The sequence below is a fragment of the Coptis chinensis genome, chromosome 9 (assembly GCF_015680905.1).
Source record: "Coptis chinensis isolate HL-2020 chromosome 9, ASM1568090v1, whole genome shotgun sequence".
Classification (NCBI taxonomy): domain Eukaryota; kingdom Viridiplantae; phylum Streptophyta; class Magnoliopsida; order Ranunculales; family Ranunculaceae; genus Coptis; species Coptis chinensis.
Window position 1 is genome coordinate 63,810,275 of NC_141464.1, and position 27,967 is coordinate 63,838,241.

Consider the following 27,967-nt stretch of genomic DNA (forward strand, 5'->3'; position numbering starts at 1 on the left):
CCTGTAAAATTTTTTTACCGCTAGTCGCCCCACTGAACCTTTCATTAATCCTTTCTACTTCACCAAAAAATCATTACCCATCTAGTAACCACAAATAAATAAGCCTACCTAGATGATGAGTATGAGAAATAGGATGAAGTCTTGAAAAAATGAAGAGAAAAACCTTGTTACAAATCAAAATCGGTTACTGTTTGGAAGAAAAGAAAAAGAAAATAGAAATATGTTTCCAAAATCAAAAGGCCAAAAATCAAATCAAAAGGGAATACAAAAGCTTGCAAAATCCAAGTATGGAAACCCATGTTAAAAGCAGGAAGGAAAATAAGGATTCTCTAGTATAAATATCTCGAAGACCTTATTCTCTCATACTTATCGTTTTTTTGGAATTTTCCATTCCATTTTCTTCTACACTACCACCTAAGCCCCATAACACCTAATAAAGACCTCTAGCTCAATTAGGGATAGGATAGTGTGATAATAAGTAGTAGTTGTGACTTCTCGAACTTGGCTCCTATGACTATCATTGAGTATGTGAGGAAACGTGTGCCCACTGCACACTGGAGATAGCAAAGCTTGAGTGGAAAAATAAGAGAGAAATTGTGTTTCGACACATACCTGTGAGAACCTACTTAAAGACGCTATCCAAAGGATCTAGAAACGGCCCTGCTCATACATTTTATTATTAGATCACTGCATGCATGCTCATACGTAGATGTTTCGATTATTGTATGTATATTAACTTGAATTTCGAAAGAATAAAATCCTTGTTTCCCTTGCTAGTGAGATGTCTAGATACCTGAGATTAATTAAGGAAACAAGCCTTTGTTCTTGAAGTCGTTGTAGTATAAATGAAGTTTGTGAGTATCTTCTCGAAAACTCTCATGAAATTTTATAACTTCGTCCACTAGGGAATTCCTAGTGGTTCAAGGCCTTGTTGCATCTGATCAATGCAACCGCGCACTCTGCTTGAAATGAGATTTAGCTTAAGACAACACATTTTTTATCACTTATCGTTTTAATGTCTCTTCTTTGCTTGAGGACAAGCAAAGTCTTTGTTTGGGAGTGGTGTGATAAGCACCAAAAACTGTAATATTAAACCCCGAGAGACCTAGCATTTTGGTCGATTATGTGTTTAATAATCATGTAATAATTATATTTTCGTACTTTTGCGGGTTTCCGCAATTAAAATAAATATAGTGATAAAACATGCATCGGCAGTGAGAAATCACGGGAATATTTGGAGTTTCCCACTCGACCCGTGAAGCCGAAGTTTCCAAAAGAAACGAACCGGTCTTGGAGCGGGCCCACATATGAAGAAGCGACAAATTTCCGGCTCAAATCGGATAAATCTAGATGCCGACGTTGGCTAGTGAAGCGCCAAATCTGAGAATCTGGGAATATTTGGAATTCCCACTCAATCCCCGTGAAGCCCAACAAAGCCCCGACTAGAGCCGAAGTTTCCAAAAGCAACGAACCGGTCGCGGGGCGGGCCTACATATAAAGAAGCGAGGAAACTTCCGGCTCAAATCGGATAAATCTAGGTGCCGCGTTGGCTAGTGAAGCTGCCATAGCGACGAGGCGACGAACTCTCTGCATGAGGACAAAAAATCGTAAAAACGCCAAAATCGCCGCCCTTGGACACACTCTGCGGGCCGAAGGCATGATGAGTCGGCATAGGCGGTGGCGAGAAATGGTTTCAAATTGATGCCACCTTGCAATGAGAGAAGACACGTACTGCTCAAGATGGAAATGAAATTGAGCAAAGGGACAAATATAAAGCATGGCCGGACGAAACATTAAATGAGTTTTGTTTAAGTAAAACAAAACTTGGTTTAAAAGAAGTCACGTGAAAACAAAACCTCGACATTCAAAGTTTTGAATGTCTCAAATGGAGAAACAGCCAAGACCGAATTAAATCATCCTCCGGACATCCGCTATATATATATGAGGGTTTAGCCTTCATTATAAGGTCTTGACATATTAATGCTTTAGCTTCACGCTTAGTTTTTCTTCTTCTTCATTACTTACATTCCGCCATTTTATTTCAAAGACTTAATACGATGAAGTTATTTTACCCTTAATACTTGATCATTTCTTTTCTAGTTTAATTTCTGTCTGCATTTATTTACTTAATGTATACAACAAGTTTTATTATTCCTTCTATGATGATGAGCTAATCCCCCCCGGGGGAGGGTTATCTTTGCTTATGTAAAATCGGATTGACTCGTTAATATTCTAGAATCACTACTTAGAAATTAGGCATAGAATTAACATCCGGTCCCAAAATGACGAGATCAGTACAAAGTTGAATTGCGATGCTCCAGGGACCCGGTCTGTAGCGACTCTACGGTGTCGACAACTCTCCAATTAAATCGGTGATATGAAATTGAGCAAGGAGCGGAAATAATATACCGGAGATCGCGGTATTATTAAAACTCCTTATGCTAGTGAAATCGACCTAGAGATGTGGGCATGCACTAGGGATCAATACTCGGCGTCGTCTCCAAAGCGAGGCAATTAGAGATGTAGTGATTTGGTAATAAAAGCTGTTAAGAAATGATTCTTGTATGAGCATGATTAACTCTCTCCTGTTCTCTACATTTTGTTTACCTATATATAATCGCCCGTAGTAATTTATTTTATTTGCATTATCGTTATTTTAATTAAAACCAACTAAAAAGAAACCTAAAAATCCTTCTCACTTAAAGTTGTAACTCCAGTTGTGAACCTATCCGAGCCCTAAGGTTTGGACGATCCCTTACTCGACCTATCCTACCAATCCCATGTGAGTAAGGTAACTTGACTAAAACGTACGACTATACGGACGTTGGACTTTGGACTTTGGACTTGGACAGTGGACCTCGGACTTTGGACTGTGGACCTCGGACTTAAGAAAATAAGTAACTGAAAGCCAATAAACGTGTGTAAAGAGCGTTCTATCAGTATAGTTGGACTCATCTAATGAAATAGATTTTGGGGAGCGCGGAGTTGTCTTGTGGGGTGTAGTGGTGATGAATGACGTTGGAAGAATTGTTGTCAGATCCAGCCATTGCTAAAAAAAACGAAAAATTTGGGTTTTAGGTTTAGGGTTTGGAAAAATTTTGGGTTTGAGATTCAAGGATGGTTTGAATTAATGGTTGTAATACGCAGTGGATTTCAATGGTTTGGCTTTGATACCATGTAGAACCAGAGAATTCAATTCAATTCAATGTATATTTACTTGATTGAATTCTAAGAGATTACAATTTGGTTTATATAGATGTTACAACAAATAGAAACAAAATAGTCGGTGGCTTGAGAAACACGGGGCGTGGGTAGCGCTTTGTTTGTACTGGAGACGAGCACGGGTCGCGCTCAAGTTACTGGAACTCGCTCACGCCTGAGGCACAGGTTGCGCTCCATTTGTACTTCATCTGAGCGCAGGTCGTGCTCTATACATAAAAACTAATATACATCTTTCTACAGTTTATCTACTTTACGTTGAGCATTAAGTAAACAGAGAGAAAGATAGGCATAGAAGATATATGGCAAAGAACATTTGTTTCCAAGCCTCACTTCTACTCATTTTGTTCCTGAATTGTGATCTTAGAATAGAAGGTGAGGATTGCAATCCGTGTGGCCAACTTACTGGGACAGCACCTCCTGGAGGTCAATGTAACACACAGAATGACTCTGAATGTTGAGTGCAAGGAATGCTGTACACCATCTATGATTGTTCACCAACCGTGTCAAACCAGAATCAAGCAGTCTTAACAATTAATAGTTTTGAGAAAGGAGCAGATGGCAGTGATCCATTGCTAGTGTGATAATCAGTACCACTCAGATGACACACTTGCAGTATCACTCTCAACTGGCTGGTTCAACCACGGGGAGCAGGTGCAGTAAGAATATAATGATTTGCGGTGATGGTCAGAGTGTAGTGGCCAACATAGCAAAAGAAACAATACTCATTGATGACGATTAATAAAAAAGAAATACTGTAAGTGCATTCTAACTTAGTTGGTAAAATTTTTAGGTGATGATACCAAAGGTTTAGGGTTCGAACCTCGCTATCACTATTGAATTACTAATCTCTTTAAAAACAGGCTTGCCCACACATTTTAGCACTACTATTGAGTTACTAATATCTTTAAAAATAGATTTGCCCACATATTTTAGCAGGTGCCGACTAGCAAAATCTGTAAAATCTTTTGGTGATAATACCAGGGGTTTGGGGTTCGAAGCCTGCCAGCATCAAAGAGTTACTAATCTCAATAAAAATAAAAATAAAAAAGAACCACGGTTCACTAGTTTTATTGAGCAAAAAATGTTTCCTTAATTTTTTTCATATTCATGGATCTTAACAAAGCCGAGACAATAAATCCAATATTCTGGCCCAAGTAAGTTCGGCCCATATCGAATTGGGTCCGGCTTGTCATACAACCCAGCAGGCAGCAGCAAGTGTTATAATATTTTTTGTATAGTATGCCGACTCCAAGTTAGTTATACAGCATCTGGTTCAAAAACAGTAGTCACTTGTTACTCAAAATTAGAAGTAGTACGGGACCCACCCAGCTCTTAAAAAACCCTTCACTCCTCGTACCTCTCTTTCTTGATATTTAAACTAACTTGTCCGCCGTTTTGCAAAACCTTTTCTTCTGTAAGTTAAAAACAATTTGCACGTTTGTTTATTATATTTTGGCTAAATCTATGCACGGGCTCTATTTTATGTAAAATCTGTTTATATTAACAAAAGCAACTTAAAACATTATATATAAAGAGTCAATTATGTTATATGAAAATAGGATTCATTTATTTATGTTGTTGCATCTTGGTTTGCAGAGGTTCTAGCTGGTTATATGTGTTAGTGCACACTTAACCAGTCGCGATTAAAATAATGTCAACCGATCCAGATGACTATGTGATTATTAAAGAAGGAGAAGCAGAGATTATAATGCATAAAGACAATCAAGTTTTCTACAATAAAACCCAGGTAATAATATTCTATCTTATGTTTGTTTTTCTATTAAGAATTTAAACTCTCTATGATAATTGAAATCTGGTACTTTGTTTAGTTTCAGCGACCATGTTAGTGGTGGTTTTGTCTGTGTGTAATCGTATGGACATTGTGGAGTTTGTTAAGAAGTAAGGGAGGTAGCTCTTTTGTTAGGAAAGCTGGCTAGGGGGATATATATATAAGTTGGAAAACATGTTCATTGCATTGTAGACATCTGTAGTTCTAGAGATCACGCCACCTGTAGATAGACAGGATAAAGCAGTCATGAGAACTGCCGATAAGGTATTTATGAAATAAACTTTTGTGTTTGATAGTAGACAGACAGGCTAAGTGTTTGAGTTTGTGGACAGAAAAAAGATAATAATTCCACATGGAACAAGAAAAGAGTTCATCATTGGTTCAATTAGTGGGATCTCACACCAACTAATACCGAGTCTTTTCAGATAAAAACTCCCACCCATTGCCAAGTTCTGACCCAAGCCACCAATGGGTGGTTAAGTAGGGATAATATCGGTCCTAGTGTGACCTCATGGGTGCGCAGACCCAGGCTGGGCGGTGTGCCAAGGCCCTAATACTAAGTTGGTCTGGGAAACTGTCAATTTAATAATAGGAGGGTGTCAATTTGAAAAAGTTGAATGACTCTATTTTATTCTGCAAAATATATTCCATTTGCACGACCTGACTTGTTAAGTTGCCATGACCAGGTTAATAACAGAGACATGTCAATCGCTGTCCTGAGAACCTATGTATCCAAACGCAAGGAAGAGCATGAATCAATGTTGAGCAAGAAAACAGCTAAACATGATGGTCAATTTTCAAATGGTGAATGCAAAGAACAAGTGCAAGATGATTTACTTAAAATTTCAGAAGAACATGTCAAGGGAACGAATACAAAAAAGCAAGAACTAAGGCCACCCAAAGTTCTTGAGGTTTCCCCTTTTCCTTCACCTCTGATATTTGTTGCTTCTGTCTTTTTCTCTTTTCTTTCTGTGTTAGCACTATTCCCTTACTTCAACGAGATGGAGATCATAATCTCTTGTTTTCTTGGGTTTTCTTTTAATAAGCCACTCCCATCGTCTTATAAGTTTTCCTTGCTATTCTTCATGAATTACAGGCTTTGTCTGCGTCTGGGTTAAGAGCTTTGCGTTATGCACGTGAAGTGGAAGGAATAGGTCAAGTTGTAGCCTTAGACAATGATAAAGGTACCTTCGCTAGTTTAAACTTTGATATTTTGATTGGGACTCTATAGCACAAAACTTTGAAATTATTTCATTTAGTGATAACTTACACTAGAGCTGTTTTATCCACCGATATTCACATTTTGTCTTTGTCTTGTCTTATCTATCAAGAATTTTTTTATAATGCATACTACTTCCTGTTTGCAGTATCTGTGGAAGCTTGCAAGAGAAACATCAAGTATAATGGTTCAGTTGCCTGTGAGAAGGTGGAATCTCATCTTGTCGATGCTCGTGTATTTATGTTAACACACCCAAAGGAATTTGATGTGGTAGGTACTATGCATGTCTTTACTTTTGGCATGGCTTCGAAACAACCAAAAAAGGAAAAAGATGAATAATTGCTCTTCTGGATTAGTAAAAGATAAGAAGAACTGATATTGCAAGATATAGGAGGTGCCACAATCAAAGGTTAATTGTGTCACTTGTGGACGACAATTTTTCTCTGTTTCTTTACTCTTTCAGGCGTCTTGAGAGTATCCTTGCATCTATTGTTTTTCTTATTTCATTACTTTGAGTGTCTCTTATTCTTTGGCACTGCATGCTTGCAATTTTTTGAACTTGGAAAATTGTCTCTAGTATTTTCAGGTTGTACCGTCGATTTACACTTATCTTGGTGACTGGTATTTTAGGTGGATCTTGATCCTTATGGTTCACCTTCTGTGTTCCTGGATTCTGCAGTACAATCTGTTGCCGATGGAGGCATATTGATGTGCACAGCCACTGATTTGGCAGTGCTGTGTGGTGGCAATGGGGAGGTTTGCTACTCCAAGTAAGCATATTTTCTTTTCACCTTCAAATATGTAAATATTTGTCAGTTTTGATTTTTCTAATATTTATTTGTGAAATTAGATATGGTTCCTATCCCCTAAAAGGTAAATATTGTCACGAGATGGCTTTGAGGATCCTCCTTGCGTGCATCGAGGTACCTCTATTTTAACAAATAGCTATTTGCTCAGCTTGTATTCTTTATGCAATTGCAGCACTGAAGTTCTGTTTCCTGTTTTTTTTGTTGCAGAGTCATGCAAACCGTTATAAGCGGTATATTGTGCCCATCCTCTCAGTGCAAATGGATTTCTATGTCCGGGTTTTCGTACGTATGTTCACGTGGGTGGCTTCTTACTTTCATCAAACTATTAAATAGGACTAGGGTTTGACGTATTTATTGTGGTTATATGTTGGGGCCATTCATTGGCCAGGTTAGTGCTAAACTCCAATTTTTTAACATTGGTGAATAACAGTTCTGCTAGTGCAATGAAGAACACGCCTCTTAAGCTATCATATGTATATCAGTGTGTTGGATGTGATTCCTTCCATCTGCAAAGTCTTGCAAGAACCATTAGCAAGGTATGTATCTTGCTCCTAGTGCTTTTCTTGGTAAATGATGCTTTCATAGGATATAATTCATGATTTATTGTCTTTTGTGCAATTACTTACTGTAAATGATTGGGGTAACTTTTAAATGTATGAACACCTTTAATAAAGCTTAATGTTGACTTTTATTTTTTGATTTTTTATTGAATTTCGACAGTTTAGCATGTCTATATCAGTATATTGTTTGAAATCAGAAAAAGGTTTTGCTTTATAAGCAACTGATCAGAATTTCTTTTTTTGTAATGTTGAGATATAATTCTGCACATGTATAATTCCTATTGGAAGGTTAATGTGATACTCAACCACTCTAGTTTCCTGTGTAAACTGATTAACTACTATTTATTTATTATGAATTAGAAATATTCTCTTACCAAGAATGCAGTAGTGTATTTCATCTTACTGATTTCCTCTCTCTCTCCCTCTCTCCTTCTCTGAAGAATAACAGTTTAAGATATTTACCTGGGTTTGGTCCTGCGGTCCCTCAAGAATGCGGCGACTGTGGGAAAAAGTTCAATATGGGTGGGCCCATATGGTCAGCCCCTATTCACGATCAGGAATGGATCTCTTCCATTTTGGCAGATGTTAACTCCATGAAGGATCGGTATCCTGCCTATGATCGTATTTATGCTGTTTTGACAACTGTATCAGAGGTACTAGCTAACGTTGTTACTTGTCAATTGTTCTTCTTATGATTGTGTTATCAATTAGTTTTGTTACTTTAGAAATAATTTTAGATGCTATGCGAAAGAAAAAATTACAACGCTATGTTTGATTTTAATTGTGCTTCAAACATCTATCAGTGGATACTTATACTGACGGAAAATCTTAAATATAAGTGAAAAACTTTGTTTTGACACGAAATCTAGAAGTAACATATATTGTAGTTCAATATAAATTTGAACTATCCAAGTGATTGTAAATAATGTGTTCTTTGAAAATGAGTGGGTTACAATTGTCCCCTCAGGAATGGTCTTTGGTTTTGTGCTCTACTATCTGTTTCTATCATGATTTTAGTTTTAACACTATATGAAAGTTCACTCTTGCATGCCTGTAGACTTGCTTGTGCTATTTCAAGCAGCAGTTCAAATGCTTATCATGATGGACAGAGGAACCTTTGACCTTAAAGAGAAACGAAACAAAAAGTTGCAATACAATCTAGAAAAGAATTCTGTTTGTAGAAAGCACTATAGTACATTTGGTCATTTGTTGGTAATTTTATTGAACTTGACCATTGTCCTCTTCATGGATAAAGAATGGGGATAAGAACATATCAGGGAGCGCGTATTTACATAAACATTAATAATGTTAACCGAGTGAGATTTAGATTCTTGCAAAGATGTTTTCCTGTAGATTTGTAAGGGAAGGAAAAATAAAGAGAAGAAAACTATTGGAGATATGGTGGGTGGTGACCTTAATCGTTGACCTCTATCTGAGAGTGGTCATATTGATACATAGTGGAGCAATTATTTGCCTGAATATGGACCACATCACTTGAGTGAAATTAGTGCCATGCCTCTATAGTGCAAATATTCTGCCCATAAAGTAGATAACTATTCAGATATCCGAGTGACATTTGTAGAACGTTTATTTACTAGAGTGTTCCTTTGCCTCTGTTTTTTAATACCCTTCTGTTTTCCCAACTTACTTTGCTTTATGTAGGAGCTGCCTGATGTTCCCCTGTTTTTGAGTCTGCACAATCTCTGTTCAACTCTAAAGTGCACATCGCCTTCAGCAGTCATGTTCCGCTCTTCTGTGATAAATGCAGGATATAGTGTCTCCGGAACACATGTGAACCCATTGGGACTGAAATCAGATGCTCCAATGAGTGTCATTTGGGACATCATGCGCTGCTGGGTAGTTGACTTGACCTTTTGTTTTTTACAAGAATAATAGACTACTTCCAAAGGATACTTACGTTCTTGTTTGTTTGTTTATTTATAGGTCAAGAATCATCCTGTGAAAGATCAAGCACCAGATCAATCTGGAAGTGTGATTCTTGCCAAAGAACCAACATTGCAAGTGTGTCCCTATTCTTTATATTTATGCAGCCCTGTTTGTTACTTCTTTTTTGGCATTATAATCCCTGAATTGAATTTCGTGAGATATTGTTGGATAGTAATTCGCGCAAGTACCAAAATATTTGATATGGGGTGCTCATAGAGTTAGGAAACATGAAGCTTGTGAAGTTTAAAATTTGATTCTGCAAAAGAATGTAAAAAAGAAAATGAATAATCTATGATTGGACTAAGGTCTTATTTCGATCTCATTTTCTGGAATAATGAGACCTTCACCTTTCTAGTTGGGCTACCTGTCAGCTGCGCTTGATCCTATCCTTGGTAGTCAAACGTTGGGCTCTAGGTTGGGATAAGGTGGGGAGAAAGGATGTCCTTCACCTCTTCTTGTTGGGCTACCTGTTTGGACTCTTTGAGGTCCGGTTTCTACATGCTTGTTGTGGCACACACGTATGTAACACTAGAAAGACATATTTTGGTTGTTACTATTTGTATTCTCTTGCTGCTATGGAGCTGAAAAACAGTTGATTTCTGAATGTGTAAAGTTGTTCTCTTTTCTGATATGGGGGCATGGGGCTAACCTTTCTTCCTTTGCTTTTTGAAGGCAAATTTTGCTCGAGCAGTTGCGTCTCTCAGCAAAGCACAAACCAAAAAAATGGCTCGCTTCCTTCCAAATCCTGAGAAGCATTGGGGCCCTAAGCTTAGAGCAGGTCGTCAGATTACAAGTAAGCATGCTTCTCTGCTGGGTCCAAAGGCAGTCAATGGGGCTAATTGTCCTGATGAGCCGGATGAGCCGGATGAGCCCAACACTAAACGCCAAAAGATTGATGACCCGGTCGCTAGTATATGATGAAAAGATAGACTATAGCCAAATCTTGTCCCAAATCTGCTTCCACATGCAAGGTGGCAAGATGTCCTCAAGCCAGAGTTCTTTTCCTAACTGTTTTGAATGTTTCTGTAGGATGGAAGCCGTTGTCAATCTTAAGAGGTGGGCTTTGGGCATTGATGTCCAAATTCATTGTGAAGTAAGCCTTCAGCTCTAATGCAAGTTGAAGGTTTCTTTAGCTATGTTGTTCCCCTTTTTTGCACCTTTTATTATTTATGTAAGAGTAAGAGTCAGAAGATTGCTGCTGTTAGAAATGTACGAGTGAGAAGATTGCTGCTGTTAGAAATGTACGAGTAAGAAGATTGCTGAAAGTTGTCAAAACTGAATAAAAAGACAAGAAAAGAAAAAGGAGAAATAAATTGGTCTCGAGGTGTAATAATTAAATTTTCCATTAGAACTGCTCAAGCTGTAGAATATACTATGCCAAATTTTGAGTATTTATTACTGTTCTGTGTGTTTCTTATCTTTATTCCTGACTCAATGTGACCATACTACCCTAGCATGAAAACTTCATTCTAAAAGCTTACGTGAGTCGACAGAATTGGTATTTGCTTTCATGTACATTGACCATAGTTTTGCGTTTCAATTTACCGAAGGCATATAGACGATCTACTTATACGAAATTTTGAGAATGGTGGACTTTCAATTTTCAAATCATACAGAATAGCAAGAAGGGTGTTCGGAATTCCCTAGAGTAAACTTCGATCTTACAGCCAAATCAATCGTTGAAATTGGAGCACTAATTTGATGTAGGATTTTAACTAACTTGAACTCAAGTCATTCCGAGAAAACCTATACAACACTACTTTGAAAATAATAAGAAGGCTAAGAGACTGAGTTTTGACTCGCTCATTGTTGAGAGTGTTCTACTTAGAGCTAAGCGACTCTTTGACTAGTTGAAACTAGAAACCCATCTTGGTTCCATGCCAAATGTAGAGTTAACAATGTCTAGATTGAACTCACAGAAGTTGTATCATCTATCAAACTCTTAGAGGAGACACTAAAAAAAGCATTTCTTGCAAAATAAATCTTCTTATTCTTCTGTCAAAATGTGAAATGGTTCCGATTGTATTGCACTCAGGCTCATTCAGAAATGGATACGTTAGTCTTAATCTGAAGACACCATATTCTAACTTCCAGCGTACATGCAGGAAACACCATATGGGACTTCGACGATCAGTCAATCTTAACACGGATGCGAACAAACCATCGGCAGGGACACAAGTACCCTTGCCATCGTGGAACTCTTTGGTGCAAAGCTGCTTACAATTTGCATCATTACAAGTCTTCGAAAAAGTTAAAGTACTATTGCATATGGCACCATCCGCCCCAGGTACCATCCGTGGTATACCTGCATGAAATCACACCATTTTAATTAAGGGAAAATAGTTATATGATGTAACTCAGTATCATGATGTAACAAAATAATAAAAATACAAAGTAAAAATGGTATAAAATGATAGAAGAAATGTATCTACATTTTCTACAAAAACACATAATCAAACTTAAGAGAGCAATGAGAACAAGTAACAAGACGTGGGAAATAGAAAGCTTAGCCATTAGGACGAGTAATGCAGTTCAGTTAGTATGAGATGATCTGAGTCATAGTACCAACTACCAAGCATGTGAAATATTAGTATAATATGCTGAAATTAAGTAGTATAATATACTGAAATAAAGGAGAGAATATTTTTCAGTTGTAATGGAAGCTGTATTAGAGATTCAATTTCTATTCTTTTGGAAAGGAATTATGTCTATGATATTCCAGCCTTTATGGCTCTAAATATTTTTTGGGCAAGGAACACCTCGATGCCGACCACTAAGTCTGCATAAAATATAGTTTCTATTTTTTGGGAAAGAAATTAAATCCTCTGAACTCACACAAATACCAGATTCATTTTTTATCCACTCGCATTTTGCTTAAAACTCTATGGTGGCCTGACAAGCCTGTGTAACTAAAAGAAATCTAGTGAAATGGATATATTATTCTCTGAACTAAAAAGTCAAACCGTATACATACTAACAATGTCTAGCATACATGGATGAAAGACAATTCTAATTGCCAAACGTGCTTTTGACTTCTGTCTTTCTAGAAAGCCAGAAAATGATTTATTGAGGTGTTGCCAAACGCCTTCTTAACATTGGTGCTATTTTTCTAAATAGGAAATGAATATAAATATTTAGTTTTTTTTTTTTAAGTTTTTTTTTTTTAAGGAAAGGGAAAAATCAAACATATCCAAGTCCAATCAATATCATTTTCCGATCCAGTGATCCAATCAACATTTTGCTCAGTGGTGGCAACGGTAACTAAATGAATTGAAATTTCTTTTTATTGGCACTTTAATAAATGGATACAATATATATTCTCTGAATTCAGAATTCGGACCATATGCTAGCTTACATGATCACACAATTCTAAATCTAAACTCTTAACATGGATGCGCACAAACACAGGCCTTATTGGTTCCATCACCAGAGACACATGAACCCTGACCATTGTATTCTATACTGCAAGGCTGCATACAGTTAGCATCATTACAAACGGGCGAAAGTCGTAGAATAGTGTTGCACGTAGCAGCATCAACCCCAGGTAGCATCCTTGTTATACCTGCATCATACACACGATTAATTAGGGAGAAAAAGTACAACAATTTAAGTTACCATTATGATTTGAGCAAAAAAATTTGAAAAAAATTAAACAAATGGCACCAGTAGACGATGTCCATGATTCCAAAACAGAAACACGAATGGATGTCTATAAAACTAAAGTATCTGACATTGAAGTTTAATCCCGAACTTTCACTTTTGAAGGCCAAATTTTGAATTATTTTACAAGAAGGAAATCATGTTTATTATGGCTCGAAGAGTGGACCTAGTTAATTAGTAGATACACGACAAATGAATAAATCACTAAAACGGGGCGCTAACTTTTTGAAACCTGCGAGTAGTCATGCATTGTGTTTGAAACTTTGAATAACTATGGAGAAGCCAAATTAAACAAACCTGCGAGAGCAATGAGAACAAGAAACAGGATATGGGTGACAGAAAATTTAGCCATTTGGAAAGAATAATCAATTATGCAATTCTACAGATTCTATGAGTTGATGGACTGAGGCTACCGACCCAATATAATGTATTTATAGGTGCTAATAAAAAATGGTAGGCTGTAACATACATCCAGCTTATTTTAGAAAAGTATCAGTGCTAATTTAATTGTGAAAATAATGAAAGAACTAATCTAGCTAAGCAATATCTCTATTTTCTACAGTTTAGGAAAATAAATAAGTATAATATATCTAATTTCTACTTTTAGGCAAAGAAATTAAATCTCAAACATCGAGTTACCATCTAAGACCTGAGAAAAGAATCAAACCAAAGTGGCAATAATTTCGTACTGGCAAACAGAATCTTGATTTTCCCTTTGAGAAGTGGGAAAATCTTTTTGCCAGTGAGAAAATCACCGAAATTTTGACCCAAACATTTGGCACCATCAATTTCTCTCTTTCTCAGATTTGGATTCGTTCTCACTGTAATCTCTCTCTAGCTCTCGCCAGCTCGCTGCCATCAGGTATGATTTCGTTCTCACTGTAATTGGTATTATTTGGTTTGGTTTTGATCTTGATTTTACTGAAAATAGTGTATGTTGAACAAGGCTTACACATCAAATAAGAAATGATTTGGAAACAGTGGTATAAGTTAATTAGCACTTCACTTTTCATTAATGCCCACCTTAAACGTCAATCAAATCCTTGTGTGATTGCCATACCATCACATGATGATGGACTTGCAAGTTTTGTGACCATAAAAATTAAGGAAGAAAAGGCTACTGTCTGTAAATTGTACACAAAATTGAGACACTTCGTCAGAAGTAGTTGCAATGGTTTACTTTTAACGGAGAGTATGTTAGGGAATTTATCTATATGCAACCCCGTTACCGGTCAGCTGCTCAAACTGCCTCCTTCTAAAAGGAACAAAGACTACGTAAAAGATTTTCTAATGCATGGTTTGTTTCGGTGGCTACTCTTGAAAATGGTAGATTCTTGATACTAGATCTATATGAAGATGGATGTAAAAAGAATTTTGTATATGATGTCCAACTGCAGCAACTGAGGAATTATGATGTCCAATAATTTTACTTAAGAAATTATGGTCACAATAGTGTATGTTGAACAAGGCTTAACATCAAATAAGAAATGATTTGGAAAAAGTAAAAATGATATTGGATGTACAGTTTTGGTATTCATATATGTGTGTGCTATTGTTTGTTTATAAAGTAGGTGGTGATATGAATCCTTTGAGTGGTGGTAGTGTGTTGAGTTTGTGTGTGTGTTTGTGGTGCTGCTGCATGCGCGTGTGTGTTGGGTGTGTTGGACTGGTGAGTGTGCTGGACTAGTGTTGAGTGTGTTGTGTGTGTCTAGTGGTGTGGTGGTGACTGCCTGCTGTTGTTGCTTGGTATTGTTGGGTGATGCTGCCTGGCTGCTGCTGCTGTGTTGATGCTGATGCTGATGCTGATGCTGCTGCTGTGCTGATGCTGCTGCTGCTGCTGCTGCTGCTGCTGCTGCTGCTGCTGTGCTGATGCTGATGATGTTGCTGTTGTGCTGATGCTGCCTGCTGTGTTGCTTGATATGTGTGTGATAGTGTGACTGTGATTGTGATTGTGATTGTTTGTACCTACTTAACACTTGTAATATCTATTGACTTGCATGCTGCATTTTTTATTTTTTTATTTTTGATTTGCAACTTTTTAATCCCGTTAACTTTTCTATATTCTTACTAGTACTTGTAACGACATTTGGACCAAGTTTGAGAAGACATACTATGAGTACTATTAATGTTGAGTTGTATTGTCTTTAACTGTCTTTAATTGTCTTTAATTTTCTTTATTTTGTATTTTATTTTTAGAGTATCCTTGCATCTGTTGCTTTTCTTATTTCGTTACTTTGAGTGTCTCTTATTCTTTGGCACTGCATGCTTGCAATTTTTTGAACTTGGAAAATTGTGTCGAGTATTTTCAGGTTGTACCGTCTATTTACACTTATCTTGGTGACTGGTATTTTAGGTGGATCTTGATCCTTATGGTTCACCTTCTGTGTTCCTGGACTCTGCAGTACAATCTGTTGCCGATGGAGGCATATTGATGTGCACAGCCACTGATTTGGCAGTGCTGTGTGGTGGCTTGCTACTCCAAGTAAGCATATTTTCTTTTCACCTTCAAATACGTAAATATTTGTCATTTTTAATTTTTCTAATATTTATTTGTGAAATTAGGTATGGTTCCTATCCCCTAAAAGGTAAATATTGTCACGAGATGGCTCTGAGGATCTGCTTGTGTGCATCGAGGTACCTCTATTTTAACAAATAGCTATTTCCTCAGCTTGTATTCTTTATTCAATTGCAGCACTGAAGTTCTGTTTTCCTGTTTTTTTTGGTGCAGAGTCATGCAAACCGTTATAAGCGGTATATTGTGCCCATCCTCTCAGTTCAAATGGATTTCTATGTCCGGGTTTTCGTACGTATATTCATGTGGGTGGCTTCTTACTTTCATCAAACTATTAAATAGGACTAGGGTTTGACGTATTTACTGTGGTTATATGTTGGGGCCATTCATTGGTCAGGTTAGTGCTAAAGTCCAATTTTTTAACATTGGTGAATAACAGTTCTGCTAGTGCAATGAAGAACGCGCTTCTTAAGCTATCATATGTATATCAGTGTGTTGGATGTGATTCCTTCCATCTGCAAAGTCTTGCAAGAACTGTTAGCAATGTATGTATCTTGCTCCTAGTGCTTTTCTTGGTAAATGATGCTTTCATAGGATATAATTCATGATTTATTGTCTTTTATGCAATTACTTACTGTAAATGATTGGGGTAACTTTTAAATGTATGAACACCTTTAATAAAGCTTAATGTTGACTTTTATTTTTTGATTTTTTATTGAATTTCAACAGTTTAGCATGTCTATATAGTATGAAATCAGAAAAAAGTTTTGCTTTATAAGCAACTGATCAGAATTTCTTTTTTCGTAATGTTGAGATATAATTCTGCACATGTATAATTCCTATTGGAAGGTTAATGTGATACTCAACCAGTCTAGTTTCCTGTGTAAACTGATTAACTACTATTTATTTATTACGAATTAGAAATATGCTCTTTCGAAGAATGCAGTAGTGTATTTGACCTTACTGATTTCCTCTCTCTCTCCCTCTCTCCTGCTCTGAAGAATAACAGTTTAAGATATTTACCTGGGTTTGGTCCTGTGGTCCCTCAAGAATGCGGCGACTGTGGGAAAAAGTTCAATATGGATGGGCCCATATGGTCAGCCCCTATTCACGATCAGGAATGAATCTCTTCCATGTTGGCAGATGTTAACTCCATGAAGGATCGGTATCCTGCCCATGATCGTATTTCTGCTGTTTTGACAACTGTATCAGAGGTACTAGCCAACGTTGTTACTTTTCAATTGTTCTTCTTATGATTGTATTATCAATTAGTTTTGTTACTTTAGAAATAATTTTAGATGCTATGCGAAAGAAAAATTTACAACGCTATGTTTGATTTTAATTGTGTTTCAAACATCTATCAGTGGATACTTATACCGACGGAAAATCTTAAATATAAGTGAAAAACTTTGTTTTGACACGAAATCTAGAAGTAACGTATATTGTAGTTCAATATAAATTTGAACTATCCAAGTGATTGTAAATAATGTGTTCTTTGAAAATGAGTGGGTTACAATTGTCCCCTCAGGAATGGTCTTTGGTTTTGTGCTCTACTATCTGTTTCTATCATGATTTCAGTTTTAACACTATATGAAAGTTCACTCTTGCATGCCTGTAGACTTGCTTGTGCTATTTCAAGCAGCAGTTCAAATGCTTATCATGATGGACAGAGGAACCTTTGACCTTAAAGAGAAACAAAACAAAAAGTTGCAATACAATCTAGAAAAGAATTCTGTTTGTAGAAAGCACTATGGTACATTTGGTCATTTGTTGGTAATTTTATTGAACTTGACCATTGTCTTATTCATGGAGAAAGAATGGGGATAAGAACATATCAGGGAGCGGGTATTTACATAAACATTAATAATGTTAACCGAGTGAGATTTAGATTCTTGCAAAGATGTTTTCCTATAGATTTGTAAGGGAAGGAAAAATAAAAAGAATAAAACTATTGGAGATATGGTGGGTGACCTTAATCGTTGAGCTCTATCTGAGAAAGGATGGTGATATCGATACATTGTGGAGCAATTCTTTGCATGAATATGGACCAAATCACTTGAGTGATTTAGTGCCGTGCCTCTATAGTGCAAATGTTCTGCCCATAAAGTAGATAACTATTCAGATATCCGAGTGACATTTGTAGAATGTTTATTTACTAGAATGTTCCTTTGCCTCTGTTTTTTAATACCCTTCTGTTTTCCCAACTTACTTTGCTTTATGTAGGAGCTGCCTGATGTTCCACTGTTTTTGAGTCTGCACAACCTCTGTTCAACTCTAAAGTGCACATCGCCTTCAGCAGTCATGTTCCGCTCTGCTGTGATAAATGCGGGATATAGTATTTCCGGAACACATGTGAACCCATTGGGACTGAAATCAGATGCTCCAATGAGTGTCATTTGGGACATCATGCGCTATTGGGTAGTTGACTTGACCTTTTGTTTTTTACAAGAATAATAGACTACTTCCCAAGGATACTTACATTCTTGTTTGTTTGTTTATTTATAGGTCAAGAATCATTGTGTGAAAGATCAAGCACCAGATCAATCTGGAAGTGTGATTCTTGCCAAAGAGCCAACATTGCAAGTGTGTACCTATTCTTTATATTTATGCAGCCCTGTTTGTTGCTTCTTTTTTGGCATTATAATCCTTGAATTGAACTTCGTTAGATATTGTTGGATAGTAATTCGCACAAGTACCAAAATATTTGATATGGGGTGCTCATAGAGTTAGGAAACATGAAGCTTGTGAAGTTTAAAATTCGATTCTGCAAAAAGGATGTAAAAAAGAAAATGAATAATCTATGATTGGACTAAAGTCTTTTCGATCTCATTTTCTGGAATAATGAGACCTTCACCTTTCTAGTTGGGCTACCTGTGAGCTGCGCTGATCCTATCCTTGGTAATCAAACGTTGGGCTCTAGGTTGGGATGAGGTGGGGGGAAAGGATGTCCTTCACCTCTTCTTGTTGGGTTACCTGTTTGGACTCTTTGAGGTACATACTTGTGGCACACACGTATGTAACTAGGGCTGTCAATGGATCAGTTTGGGTTGGGTTCTGAAAAATCTGAACCTGAAACCGAACCGAACCGATAATATTATATTTCATCCGAAGCTGAACCGAACTGACAAGATATATTACAATCCGAAACCGAACCTAAAACTATAAAATCAATTAAATCCTAAATTAAATCGATTAATTTCAGTCACACAATTGATAAATATATACAAAATTAATCATAAATATTACTAAAATGCCATCTTATCGGTTCGAATTCATATCGTTTCGGTGGAGGGTAAATCCGAAACCAAACCAATATCTTATCAGTTCGGTTCGGTAGAGGGCAAACCAAATTATCATAACCCAAACCGTTTTTTATCGGTTTGGTTCGGGTTATCGTAACCCATTGACAGCCCTATATGTAACACTAGAAAGACATATTTTGGTTGTTACTATTTGTATTCTCTTGCTGCTATGGAGCTGAAAAACAGTTGATTTCTGAATGTGTAAAGTTCATTCTCTTTTCTTTGTTTTTGGTAACTAAGTTGTTCTCTTTTCTGATATGGGGCGAACCTTTCTTCCTTTCCTTTTTGAAGGCAAATTTTGCTCGAGCTGTTGCGTCTCTCAGCAAAGCACAAACCAAAAAAATGGCTCGCTTCCTTCCAAATCCTGAGAAGCATTGGGGCCTTAAGCGTAGAGCAGTCCTCAGATTACAAGTAAGCATGCTTCTCTGCTGGGCTGGGTCCAAAGGCAGTCAACGGGGCTAATTGTCATGAAGAAGGCGATGAGCCCAACACTAAACGCCGAAAGATTGATGACCCGGTCGCTAATATATGACGAAAATATAGACTATAACCAAATCTTGTCCCAAATCTGCTTCCACATGCAAGGTGGCAAGATGTCCTCAAGCCAGAGTTCTTTTTTCTAACTGTTTTGAATGTTTCTGTAGGATGGAAGCCATTGTCAATCTTAAGAGGTGGGCTTTGCGCATTGATGTCCAAATTCATTGTGAAGTAAAGCCTTCAGCTCCAATGCAAGTTGAAGGTTTCTTTAACTATGTTGTTCCCTTTTTTGGCACCTTTTATTATTTATGTAAGAGTAAGAGCCAGAAGATTGCTGCTGTTAGAAACGTACGAGTAAGAAGATTGCTGAAAGTTGTCAAAACTGAATAAAAAGACAAGAAAAGAAAGAGGAGAAATAAATTGGTATCAAGCTGTAGAATATGAGGACACTATGCCAAATTCTGACTCAATGTGACCATGTTACCCTAGCTTGATAACTTCATTCTAAAAGCTTACGTGAGTCGACAAAATTGGTATTTGTTTTCATGTAGACCATAGTTTTGCGTTTCAATTTTCCGAAGGCATATAGACGATCTACTTATAATGGTTTAGGCGATCATTTTTTTTTTGAAGTTGATTTTCACATTAGGCGATCTGCCAATCACAGGCAACAGTTTTGTAGGAGCAAGGAAAACAAAGGGGTGGAGTTTCAATTTTCAAATCATACAGAATAGCAAGAAGGGCGTTCGGAATTCCCTAGAGTAAACTTCGATCTTACTGCCAAATCAATCATTGAACTTGGAGCACTAATTTGATGTAGGATTTTAACTAACTTGAACTCAAGTCATTCCGAGAAAACCTGTACAACACTACTTTGAACCAAGCGACTCTGACTAGTTGAACCTTGAAACCCATCTTGGTTCCATGCCAAATTTAGAGCTAACAATGTCTAGATAGAACTCACAGAAGTTGTATCACCTATCAAACTCTTTAGTGGAGACACTAAAAGAAGCATTTCTTGCAAAATAAATCTTCTTATTTTTCTATCAAAATGTGAAATGGTTCCGATTGTCTTGCACTCAGGCTCATTCAGAAATTAATGGATACCATATTTTATTGTCACATCAAGAAATGGATGCATTAGTCTGAATCTAAAGACACAATATTCTAACTTCCAGCGTACCATGCTGGGGATGGATGGAGTAGACTTCAAGATTGAATCGTTAATATTGTGGGAGGTCCCTTGTGTTAGAAACTTATTAGGGAAGCTACTTACCTATTTTCTCTTTGATGTTTTTTTTTTCCTGATCATTGATTCTGAACATGAACTTGTTCAGGACACTCACACCTAAATCTGTACTTACCATAAAACTAGGTGTGGCAATCAGTGTCAGATTCTTATGTAGAATGACATGTAACTTATGTGTCTGCAGTTGCTTACGTAAAATGGGAAGACTTGAAGTAGGTTTGACTAAATAGGGGGAGCAAGCAGTTGCTTGGTTTGTGTGGAGGTTTCATATTGCAGATTGGTACTGATGATGGATTACTTTTCCACAATAAGGGACTTGTGTAGTTGTGTCTGTCCACAAACCTAATAATTCTCGTATCCTCTCTATTAGGCCATTCAAACAATTATTCACTGATCTATGATACCCTGGATCTGTTTGTTCTTGGCGTTTGCTGTTTTGGGTACTCGTGGTCATTTCTTAACAACAACAACAAATATATTGAGTTGGTTACTCTACGGAGCCAAACTTTTTGACTGAGTGCAGTTTTTGTATCACATTATTGTATGTAATTTATGCTTTAGTGATGGTAACTTTGCATTAAAATTTAAGTGTTTGCACTGAAGCATATGCTTGATTTTCGTTATAAATCTTGAGACTTGCTCTTAGAGCTTTTGCTCTCATGATCACTTAATAGTTGAAGTAGGACGTCGATGAATTCAACGCTATTAAACTTTCTGTTTGAGCAAATGCTTTCAAGTAATCGTTAGGTTCGTTTTTGTTACTTCAGGAATGGTATATGCTTTTATTTGTTCTTATTCATACCCTAGTAGGAGTGCAAAAGTCAGGTTGTATGTAACAAAGCTTTTCCCTATTCATATGCTGATGACTGATTGAGTTTGTCGTGTTTAAATCTGTTGCCAGATTAATTCATAAATCTTAGTCGTTTATTGAAACTTTGCTCTACTCTCTCTGCTAGTTTTGCTGGGGTGGGGAGTGTCTGGTCAGCTTTCCTCCTTGAGTTTAGAGTCTCTTGGGTGTGCTTGAGCTTGCTTAGTTCGTGGAGTCCTGGCACTTTCACTCTCTCTAGTGATTGGCTATGAAATCTTCTACCTTTTGCGATTTTGTGAGTATTTGGGTCAAATCTAAGGAATTGCTGCAACTATGGGCAAGTCGGTATGTCTTTTGAAGTTCTTTTAGTTTTTGTGGTCCAAGGTGTTTAAGTAATTTTGCACGTCTTTTGCTACTTTGTTGCGAAAAAATTAATATTATAGCTGCAAGGAAGTTGGTCTCATACCTGAGCAAATCCATGTTACTTGCTGTTTAATTGCGGAAACTAACCCCCCGCCCCTCTCTCTCGCTCTCTCTCTCTCTCAACAGGCCCTACATTTGTGTGGGGTTGAACTTTTTGTCAGATGAGTTTGGGCAGTGAGTTATGGTTATTTAGGGGGTTTTCAAATTTGGAAAAGACATTAGTGTAGAAGAAGACGAATGAAACGAACTTAGAGTTGCATTTGGACATTAGTATTGAAATTTGAAATCACTTAAAATTCATTTTCATTTGCAAAGATGTGAAATCTGCTTTTACATTTTGTTGCCCATATATGATATAGCCTGCTGCTAGTATAGTAGTATGGTGTGGCTTCTGTTTCAGGCATGACTTTCCTCTACTCCTCTAGCCCTGGTGGCCTTCCCATGTGTAGTAGCGTTCAAAGATCACTCTTAGGTTTCATGTAGTTCCGCCATGAAGAGCAATGAGCAGGAGATGGTGCCTGCTCATTAGCTTCCATTTGGTTTAGAAGTAGAAGTTTTAGAATGGGTAAGGAGCAATAAGATCCTTCTAGTTTTTTTTTGGCTGGATCACTTAGGCAGACAAGCTGAGGGTATGTACTATGTAGAGCTCTGAGGGTATTTTAGTATTTCTACATTTAAATTTCCCGTTATAGTTAAAAGTTCGGATAAGGTTTGAATATTGGTGGGAAAACTTGCTCTACGAGCAGGTTTGTCCGGCCCTGTCCGGCCAAATCCTTCTTCTCCAACTAAATCCAACTATGGATTCGGCTTCGACTAGTTCATGGGGATTCCCCGATGAAAATGATCGAGCTAGCATTCAAGTAGTAACAGAAACTGCTCAACAAATTGCTCAAGATACAACGCAGCAAGGGATCTCGAGAGAACCACTACAACCACAACGTGCTGGTAATGACAAGAATTCCTATGCAAATGCAGCAAAGCCAAAGTATGGACGGCATATCGAAGCATCTTCACTACCAACTCCTGGTAAACAAGGTGAATACCCTTCTATTGCACTTATTGATGATGAAATCGAAAAAGGCTTGCACTATTGTAAGTTTTCGTTGGTTGGGCGCTTAGATCTGAAGCAAGTGAAACCTGACAGACTGAAAGAGGTAGTCTCACAACTTTGGAACCCAACGGAGGAATGGCAGATGACACCGCTTGTTTAGATTCTCTGCTGAAACAGACTACCTGAAGGTATGGTATCAAGGAACTTGGGTGGTCGACAAACATGTTCTTAGACTCAGTAAATGGTCTCCAAACTTCTCTACTGAAAAAGAGAAGCAATCGCATGCTTTGGTGTGGGTACGCTTCCCTGGATTGAGTATGGAGTACTGGGAAGTTCGTAATATTCTAGCCATGGGTAAAGCAGTTGGTAGGCCTATTCATGTGGATCAAACCTGGTGGATATCGACTTAGCGGAGAAGATCCCAGAGCAAATATGGGTTGAATCAAAGAAGTTTAATGTTGGTTTTTGGCAAACAGTTGACTTGGGAAGAACACCAAAGTTTTGCAATCACTGCAAATCAGTTGGTCACTTAGTGGCAGAGTGTTATGCTCTAAAAGATGATTTAGCTACCAACAAAGACAAAAAGCAAACGAGTACTGAGAATATAGAGAAGCCATCAAATGTAGAAACAATGTCAAAAAATCAGAAGAAAAGGTGGAAAAAGAAAAACAAAGATGGCGCATACGGGTACGAACAATGCGATGAATGAATCCCAAGACCCTAATAATGAACAAGTGGGGTAGGAGCAAGATAACAACCCAGAATCTGACACAACTTATGCTGCTGATGGAGAGGTAATAGAAATAATTGATGCGGACAACACACAGGGAAATCAAGAACCAATGAATGTTGATAACAATGAGTTAAGACCTGGCTGTAGTAGCAGTTGTTTCGGCTAATGGGAACACTGAAGCACCCTTTCAAAGCTCTTTTGCTGTGCTAGATACTGAGCTGGTGGCTGCTGCTCAGTTGGAAGCGATTGATGCAGGAGACAACCATCTAGAAATTTACCACGGTGCACAAGTGGAGACAGTTTCAGTTCTACTAGGAGTGAAACAGATGGCATTGAAAGGGACTCACTAACAGATGTAGTGCTAGCACTAGGTGCAACTGACTCTGTGGTGGACCACATTGAGGTGACTGAAAACCTTCCAGTTACTAAGGATCCTCTAATGGTTAGTAATCTTTTTCAGAGTTTAATTTGTGATGACGCAGTCTTGGAGTCCCCCCCTCATTCACCTGTGGATAAAGAGGTGGTGTTGGTGACTACTAGGATGGCAGAGAATGCATCTGTCTCAGCTAACCAGAAGCCACAGACGACCAAGTACAAAGCACAACCTATCTCTCCACCTGGTACTAGGTCAAGAGTGCAGGTTCAGAACAAGCCCCACCCCTCCAATTAATGAAGATCATCTTTTGGAATGTGAGAGGTATTAGTAAAGATAGTACTATTTCAAGAATTAAAGGCTTTCTGCAAAAATTTAATCCTGAAGCTCTTTGTATAGCTGAACCAAAGGTGAGACCCTACAGTGATACACTCTTGACTTTAGGTCTTGTTGCTTTAGATTACCAGTTTTTCCATAATGACACAAGTCTCAGAAAAGGGAACTTATGGGTTTTGTGGCGAAGAGGGATGAATGTAAGCCTGATACATGCGTCACCCCGAGCAAGTATCGGTGCTAGTAGAAGATTGTGTGGTGACTTCAGTCCATGCAGCTAGCTTAATGGTGAATAGAAGAATACTTTGGAGTGAACTTGAGACTTTCAAGCCTGATTCACCTTGGTTGGTGATTGGGGATTTCAATGCAGTCTTGCAGAATGATGAGAAAAAAGGTGGTCTTCCTCCGAGAAGAACTGCCACTGCAGATTTTTTGAATTGGTTTAACACCTGTGAGTTGCAGCAAAGTGATCATGTATTCATGTGGGTTTGAATTATACATGGTGTAATAATCAGCATGCACATAATAGAATACTTGCTAGATTGGATAGAGCTTTCTACAATCAAGCATGGATTCAGAAGTTTGAAGGGTGGAGATACAAAGTAGGTACAAGGGAAGGTTCAGATCATGCCCCCTTGCTGGGGGTTGTGGTACACATTCCTAAGCCCTACAATGTACCTTTTAGATTCAATCAAGCCTGGACTGAACATCGGGACTTCATGGACTTCATGAGAATCAGTTGGCCTCATTATGTTGAGGGTACCCCCATCTTCAGATTTAGTAAGAAACTAAAAATGATGAAAGAGGCTCTTAAGACGTGGAATGTTAATGTTTTTGGTGATATTGAGCAGGGGGTTATTAAGGCTCAGGCACTTTTAGAACTAGCTCAAGCTGGTGCGGATTCTGACCCCTTAAATGAACTGTATGTAACTGAAATGGAAGAAAAAGAGGAGAGCTTGTTGTAAGCTATGAAGACAAAGAGTTCTTTTTAGAAGATGAAAAGCAAGGTATCTTGGTTAAATGATAATGAGAAAAATTCTGCCTACTTTCACAGGATTTGCCAAATCAAACAAACAAAGTCTTTTATCATGGAGTTAAAGACAGAAAATGATGTATTGCTGCAAAGACAAGAAGATATTTCTCAGTATATTATACAATATTATGTCGAGAAATTCGGTTTTAAAGAGGTCGACAAGGATGCTGAACTCCTCAATTTAATTCCAAATAAAGTAACCGATACAGGTAATAATATGCTCAGTGCAGTTCCCTCGGACGCTGAAATTTTGTTAGCAATAATAGAGATGAATGCTGCTAGTTCACCGGGCCCTGACGAGTATAATGGCCACTTTTATGTTAAGTGTTGGGATTTGGTCAAGAGAGATGTGAATTCAGCAGTCAAATCTTTCTTTAGGGAAGGAATAATTCCAAATGGGGCTAATGAAAGCTTCATCACACTGGTGCCAAAGGATAAAAGTGCAAGTAAGTTGTCTCATTACGGACCTATTTGTATGAGCAATTTTCTCATTAAAATATTCTCAAAAATCATGCAACAAAGACTCAATACGTACTATTATCGAGGATTTGGTGTCAAAGGAGCAAAGTGGGTTCATTAAATGCAGATATTCTCAAGCCAGTATTGGTTTCGCGTCGGAAATGGTGAATGAATTGGATACAAAGAGATATGGAGGTAGCGTCGCGATCAAAGTCGATATTACCCATGCTTATGATACCATGAGTTGGAATTTCTTATTTGAGGTGTTGAAGAGGTTTGGGTTCTTAGATCACTGGAACAAGCTTGTTCATGCACACCAGAGAGAGGCTTGAGGCAGGGTGATCCTTTATCACTGCTCCTTTTTGCCCTGGCTGAAGATACTCTTAGTAGAGGGCTTAATACTTTGAGGGTAACAGGGTTAACTAAACCTTTAACCGTTGTCAAAGGCATGGCCAGTCCCACCCATCTTCTATATGCTGATGATGTGATTATTTTTAACAAAGGGGATGCAAGGAGTGTGAGAAACATTGCGGACTTATTGGAGAGATACCAAGCATCTTCTGGGCAGTCAGTAAACAAGAACAAGAGTAGAATGTTTGTCGGAGGCATGAGTATGGATAGAAGGCAGAACTTACAACAAATCCTAGGCATTCAAGTGGGTGTTTTTCCTGAAAAATATTTAGGGGTGCCTTTGATTAAGGGCAGGGTAGCTAGAGCAGTCTTGACTCCATTACTTGATAGGATTAAGAAGAGAATTACACGTTGGAGGGGGAAGTTACTTTCTTTTCAAGGAAGAAGAGTTCTCATCAATTCTGTTCTCTCGAGCATCCCAGTTTACAATTAATATGGGCGTTTACAAATGGCCAAGTAGCATAATTAAAGAGGCATAATGAATTATGAGAAATTTCTTGTGGACTGGCAACCCTGCCACAAAGAAGCTTGTTACAGTGTCATGGGACAAAGTTTGTAAGCCACAAGAAGGAGGCCTCGGAATTAGAAGACTTAAAGAACTAAACATGGCTCTTTTAATGAAGCTGGCATGGCACATACTTGACAAAGAGGATGACTATGCTAAATTCATAAAGCTAAATTTTTTACTAGAGATGGAGAGCTCATTGATTATTATACTAAATCCACAATATGGTCTGGTGTTAAATGGGTGTTGCCTGAAGTGACTAGTAATTCTTGGTGGCTTTTTGGTAAGGGGGACAGGGTTGATTTATGGAGAGATGTGTGGATTGGAGAGTAGTCAATCAAACAAAAGCTCCAGCTGTTGCCACAACATTTAAAGGGGTGTAGGTCCAAAGTTAGTCACATTATCATTAACGGTGAATGGGCAATCCCCTTTAATTTGCGGCCATTAATGTTATATGCAGGGTACAATATGAATCAACTACCTACCATTGCAGGAGAGGACCATGGTATTTGGAAGCCAAATATGAAAGGGATTTTCTCCGTCAAGTCTGCTTTTGAGACCATTAGAAGGAAAAATGCAACTACATGGTGGAGCAAGAAAGTGTGGTGCAAATGGATTCATCCAAAGATAGCGGGTACTGGCTGGAAATTGGTGAGAAATTGTGCCGCTACTGATGAAGGGCTGCAAAAGAGAGGGTTTAGAATTGCTTCAAGGTGTTATAGGGGTTGTGAGGTATCCGAGACATTACAACATATATTGTGGGAATGCAATGACTCTAAACTCTTGTGGGAATGGACGGCAAGTCAGTTTGGTTTTAATACATCTTTCAACAACATGCCAGATGCTCTTAGAGTGAATAAAGGGCATAGTCCTTTTATGAAGCAATTGTGGGAGGCAGCAGTATTAGTTGGTATGGTGATTAATTGGAAGCAGAGAAATAAATGGCTTTTTGAAGGCAAGAAGATCACTTTAACCCAATGCAAATGTCAGATGAGAAGTCATATTCAAAACTCCTTTTGGATGACTACTGGTTACATGAATAGAGGAGCTCATGATTCTTAGATTCTTAAGAAATGGGGGTTACCGGATAAG

The 27,967-nt window shown here is 37.9% G+C and overlaps 2 protein-coding genes, 1 long non-coding RNA gene and 1 pseudogene across 6 annotated transcripts; all 4 read left to right on the plus strand.

Annotated features, from left to right (window-relative positions):
- Window positions 1-4,454: 4,454 nt before the first annotated feature.
- LOC147477300 (tRNA (guanine(26)-N(2))-dimethyltransferase 1-like) lies at window positions 4,455-10,967 on the plus strand. 2 transcript variants are annotated; one of them, XM_086582865.1, is made up of 14 exons: window positions 4,455-4,636; window positions 4,819-4,969; window positions 5,698-5,922; window positions 6,108-6,195; window positions 6,379-6,500; window positions 6,861-7,000; window positions 7,081-7,153; window positions 7,247-7,335; window positions 7,470-7,575; window positions 8,040-8,252; window positions 9,262-9,456; window positions 9,544-9,621; window positions 10,219-10,339; window positions 10,576-10,967. In XM_086582865.1, exons 2-14 carry the CDS (start codon window positions 4,874-4,876, stop codon window positions 10,641-10,643), a joined length of 1,614 nt encoding a protein of 537 aa, XP_086438991.1. In that variant the 5' UTR covers window positions 4,455-4,636; window positions 4,819-4,873; the 3' UTR covers window positions 10,644-10,967. The 2 variants fall into 2 exon arrangements, with proteins under 2 accessions (XP_086438991.1, XP_086438990.1); XM_086582864.1 differs by having other exon boundaries at window positions 10,219-10,607.
- A 2,748-nt stretch (window positions 10,968-13,715) lies between these two features.
- LOC147477301 (uncharacterized) lies at window positions 13,716-15,349 on the plus strand. Of its 2 annotated transcripts, none has more exons than XR_015207850.1 (2): window positions 13,716-14,068; window positions 14,919-15,349. It is a non-coding gene; the product is annotated as an uncharacterized LOC147477301 (long non-coding RNA). The 2 variants fall into 2 exon arrangements; XR_015207849.1 differs by having other exon boundaries at window positions 13,858-14,068; window positions 14,775-15,349.
- A 119-nt stretch (window positions 15,350-15,468) lies between these two features.
- On the plus strand, window positions 15,469-19,688 carry LOC147477302 (tRNA (guanine(26)-N(2))-dimethyltransferase 1-like; annotated as a pseudogene). Its single transcript, XR_015209801.1, has 10 exons — window positions 15,469-15,474; window positions 15,560-15,688; window positions 15,769-15,840; window positions 15,935-16,009; window positions 16,158-16,263; window positions 16,720-16,932; window positions 17,942-18,136; window positions 18,224-18,301; window positions 19,312-19,537; window positions 19,665-19,688. The product of XR_015209801.1 is annotated as a tRNA (guanine(26)-N(2))-dimethyltransferase 1-like (transcript).
- Window positions 19,689-24,680: 4,992 nt separating this feature from the next.
- Window positions 24,681-26,803, plus strand: LOC147477303 (uncharacterized). Its single transcript, XM_086585962.1, has 4 exons — window positions 24,681-24,941; window positions 24,983-25,428; window positions 25,522-25,946; window positions 26,232-26,803. Exons 1-4 carry the CDS (start codon window positions 24,681-24,683, stop codon window positions 26,801-26,803), a joined length of 1,704 nt encoding a protein of 567 aa, XP_086442088.1.
- The last annotated feature ends 1,164 nt before the right edge of the window (window positions 26,804-27,967 follow it).

What these genes read in the sequence shown, in the direction of transcription:
- LOC147477300 (XM_086582864.1), top strand. Translation starts at nt 4,874, where the DNA reads ATGTCAACCGATCCAGATGACTATGTGATTATTAAAGAAGGAGAAGCA. An exon ending in ACCCAAAGGAATTTGATGTG is followed by an intron (nt 6,501 to 6,860) that starts GTAGGTACTATG and finishes CTGGTATTTTAG; the next exon opens with GTGGATCTTGATCCTTATGG. An exon ending in GTTTTCGTACGTATGTTCAC is followed by an intron (nt 7,336 to 7,469) that starts GTGGGTGGCTTC and finishes GGTGAATAACAG; the next exon opens with TTCTGCTAGTGCAATGAAGA.
- LOC147477303 (XM_086585962.1), top strand. Translation starts at nt 24,681, where the DNA reads ATGCGTCACCCCGAGCAAGTATCGGTGCTAGTAGAAGATTGTGTGGTG. An exon ending in AGTTGCAGCAAAGTGATCAT is followed by an intron (nt 24,942 to 24,982) that starts GTATTCATGTGG and finishes TGTAATAATCAG; the next exon opens with CATGCACATAATAGAATACT. An exon ending in GCCAAAGGATAAAAGTGCAA is followed by an intron (nt 25,947 to 26,231) that starts GTAAGTTGTCTC and finishes GAGGTGTTGAAG; the next exon opens with AGGTTTGGGTTCTTAGATCA.